This window comes from Mastomys coucha, unplaced genomic scaffold (genome assembly GCF_008632895.1).
Source record: "Mastomys coucha isolate ucsf_1 unplaced genomic scaffold, UCSF_Mcou_1 pScaffold21, whole genome shotgun sequence".
Taxonomy (NCBI): Eukaryota; Metazoa; Chordata; class Mammalia; order Rodentia; family Muridae; genus Mastomys; species Mastomys coucha.
Window position 1 is genome coordinate 21,128,081 of NW_022196904.1, and position 3,658 is coordinate 21,131,738.

Sequence of the window (3,658 nt, forward strand, 5' to 3'; positions counted from 1 at the left end):
TTTTTGAGACAGAATCTCATTAGGTAGCCTGGCTGTCCTGGAACTCACTCTGTAGACTAGGCTTGCCTTGAACTCACAGAAATCTGCCTGTCTCTGCCTCCTGAGTGCTGGAATTAAAGGCTTACAATACCACGCCTATCTTTTCTTTAAAAAATAAATATGTTTATTTATTTTGTGGGTATACATTTGTGTATGAGTTGTTCCAGACAAGTCCCAGGAATTAAACTGAAGTTCCCAGGCTTGGCAGCAAGTACCCTTGTCCAGCTAGCCATCAGACTGGCCCCTGATTTATTCATTATTTATTTAGATAGGATCTTACACTGTCATCCAGATTAGCCTGGGACTCATTATGTAGCTCAGGCTGGTCTCAAACTTATGGCAGTCCTCTTGCCTCAACCTAATACTGGGATTAGAGGCATACCACTATACCTAGCTGTCCCTAGTCTCTTCCATGATCTTAGAGCCAAGGATGAAACAGAGTAGATGTTTAAGAATGACTAAACTAAGTCAGGCATAGTAGTTCACGTCTGTAATTCCACTGTGTGGGAGGCTGAGGTAGCAGGTTGGTAAAACTAAAACTAACCAAACACCAAAACTGAAACAAACCAGGCATCAGGATGGCTGAGCAGGTACAGGCACTTGTCACCTGATGATCTGAGTCCCATCCCAGAGCCCTCATGGTGGGAGAAGAGATGTGACTCCTGGCAGCTGTCCTCTGATTTCCACACGTGCATGGCGATGTGCATTCCCAACCCCAATAGTAAATAATTAATTAAAAAAAGAATTATTGAAGCAATGAACAAATGGCATCAGACGGGGAAGTTCTTGGGGAAGGGTGTAGGGAGCTGTTGCAGGAGCCTGTGTCCATGACTACCCCAGAGGAAGGCCGTCCCTCGAGAGCCCAGTCACCCTGTCCAGGTTGTATTAGAGATGTTCTATGGATCTCTAGGTGAGGAAGGGCTTAGGATCTTCTCATGCCAGTGTCCCTGCCTCTACTCACACAGCATTTTAGAAACACTAGAATGTGGGCATCCATACAGGCAGGGAACACCTGCATCATTTTGCATTTGTTGAGTCTCCCAGACTGGGCAGAGGCCAAAGAAGGTCATCAGCACTTGGTCACTCTCTGTGTGGAATATATGAATGCCAGGCACAGGAGATGAAGACCACTCAGCCCCTTTCTTCTAGGGGCTAAGGTTGCAGTCAGTAACAAGCTTCCACAAAACAGCTGAGTGGAATCAAACAAACATGAAAATATAAACCAACAGGTACACAAAGGGATTGCTAAGGAGTAAATATTGCAGGCGAAAGGAGGGGATGCCACATTCCTGGGTTAAGAATGGCCCACTTGAGGGCAGGGAAGTGCAGGCCTCATTTGCTGTAGAGCCCCCTTGCACATGCTCTGGCCTTGCAAATACCAAATGCAAGACTGAAGCCATCAATTTAAAAGACAAAAATGAAAGCTGTGAATGAGGCTCAGGAAGGATGGGAGAGCCAAGGAGGTAAAGTCTTCCCAGTTGTATATCTAGGAGTATCTAGCACATGCCAGAATGATCTAGAAAGAAAAGATGAGGACTCTCAGGGAAAGAATCCATGGTATTTTGGTGATTGAGAGGGCCTTACTAGCGGGCCCTCTAGTATTTGCTGACGCCCCAAGATGCTTTTGGTCTAGATATGATTTCTAGGGACCCTTCCCATCCACTTGGCCTGTTGCTGACTCGACCAGTCAGCTTTGTAGAACCTGTGACTGGCAAAGCAGTCTGGAAGCATTTTCTATCAGCCACACTCTTCCCAACCCCTTCGTCTGTTCCAGTTTGCAGGAGAACCAGCAGCATCTCAAGAATGGTTTCGATTTGCCCCATTCCATCCCTGTCCCCAGGGCACATAAGGCAGCATCTAGAGACATTTTTGGCTTTGGTTTTGGGAGCAGGGTTGCAGAATACTATTGACCTCTCGTGCATAGAGCCCTAAGGCCACTAAACAACGGAAAGTGCACAGAACAATCCCCCTACCAATGACAAGACCACAGAAGTTCATAGTGACAGCCTTGGGAAGCCCTGGCTTCAACTAAGCCGGCCTCTGTTTATCTCTGCCTGGTAGACACTGATGCCATGATCAGGTGGTGGGCATCATGAGGACAGACTCTGTAAGTGGCAATGAACACAGGGCCTGTCATAGTGCCATGGATATTACAATCACTGACCCACTGAGACTATAGCCCGAAAGACAGTCCGTCTTCTAACCTGAGTTTCCTTTTTCTTATTGATACGACCAAAGCCCCTCACCTGGCCCTGAAGGTCTACTGCTACCCCTTACTGCCCATGCACAGTGCCATCTGGTGTTCCTTGCTCTTTCCAACCATCTGGACTTGGCCTCACAAGGTTCAGTGGCAAGAGTTTTGGGAGAGAGGGTACCACTTACTGTTGATGGACTTGAGGTCCCGGTGAATGATGGGCACAGGGGCATCATTGTGTAGATAGTTCATGCCCCGAGCCACCTGCACAGCCCAGTTGACCAGCACATGAGGGGGGACCCGGCGACCTGCCAGTACCCTGCTCAATGCACCTCCCCGGGCATATTCCATCACCAGGCAGAGGTTTGGGGGGCTGAGGCAGGCGCCCCTCAGGGCAATGATGTTGGGGTGCTGCAGAGCTCCAAAGAGCCGGGCCTCCTGGCGCACCTGCTCCGCTGTCACTGCCGGGTCCCGTTCAGGGTCCAGCCGGGCGGCCTTGACCGCTACTTCCTCTCCCCGCCATAAGGCGCGATAGACCTTGCCAAAGCCCCCCACGCCGATGATCTCCTCCAGCTGCAGCTCGTGAAAGGGGATCTCCTGTGGCAGCTGGAGGTCTGTGGGTGCGGCGGGTGCAGCGGGGGCCACGTAGTTGCTGGGGAAGACGCCCACACGGCCGCTGGGCAGCTGCCCTGTCCACCAGCCCTCATCTCCAGACACCGCACAGTCCTGGGAAAGCACCTGGACGCGGTCGCCTCTCCGCAGGGTCAGCTCCTCGTCGCCCACCGCCTCGTAGTCGAACACGGCGGTCCACACTGGCCCCGTGGGGGTCGCGCCCCACTCTCTGGCCGCCGCCCCCTCCTCCTCCTCCATGGGGGAGGGGCCGGGGGCTGCGGGAGGCCGCTTCACGCAGGCTGCCCGCGGAATGCTGAGTGCGGGGCCGGGAGGCCGGGATGGGAGACAGTCCCTGCGGACCTCGGGGGGCTCCTGGGGACCATGGCTGGGGGAGGGCCTCCGCTGGAGCGAAGTAATTAAAATAATAATAATAAAAAAAAACCTAAAAAAACACCTTTTGCAAAGGATAGGACCGTTCCCTCGAATTTGGCTGTGCAGGAGAGGCGATAGGTTCACCTGTCCCCCCAAAGATGTCAGGGCGCAAGGAGGGCCGAGCTGAGCGGGGCCCGCCGGCGGAGGCCGAGGCCGAGGGCAGCAAGCGGCCGCCCCTCCCCGCGCCTCTCACCCCGCGCAGCTCCACCGGCGGCCCCCGGCTCCACATCCCCAGCCACGACCGCAGGGCCGGGCGGGGATGGCGGCGCCCCGGGGGCGGCCGCCCCGGAATGGGGTGGCGCGCCCCTCGGCCTCCTCACGCGAGGAACGCGTGGGTGGCCCCCATCCTCCTCAGCCGGCTCCTGGTCGGCCCCCTAAGTC

At 54.2% G+C, this 3,658-nt stretch overlaps 1 protein-coding gene across 2 annotated transcripts in view; it reads right to left on the reverse strand.

Annotated features, from left to right (window-relative positions):
- The window catches only part of Map3k10 (mitogen-activated protein kinase kinase kinase 10), a 17,457-nt gene extending 13,799 nt beyond the window's left edge, over positions 1–3,658 (reverse strand). Inside the window, exon 1 of one of the 2 annotated variants that reach the window (XM_031385850.1) lies at positions 2,422–3,658. In XM_031385850.1, the coding sequence (XP_031241710.1) occupies positions 2,422–3,103 (682 nt within the window). In that variant the 5' untranslated portion in view covers positions 3,104–3,658. The remainder of the gene's footprint in view (positions 1–2,421) is intronic. The other variant, XM_031385851.1, reaches the window with a different exon arrangement.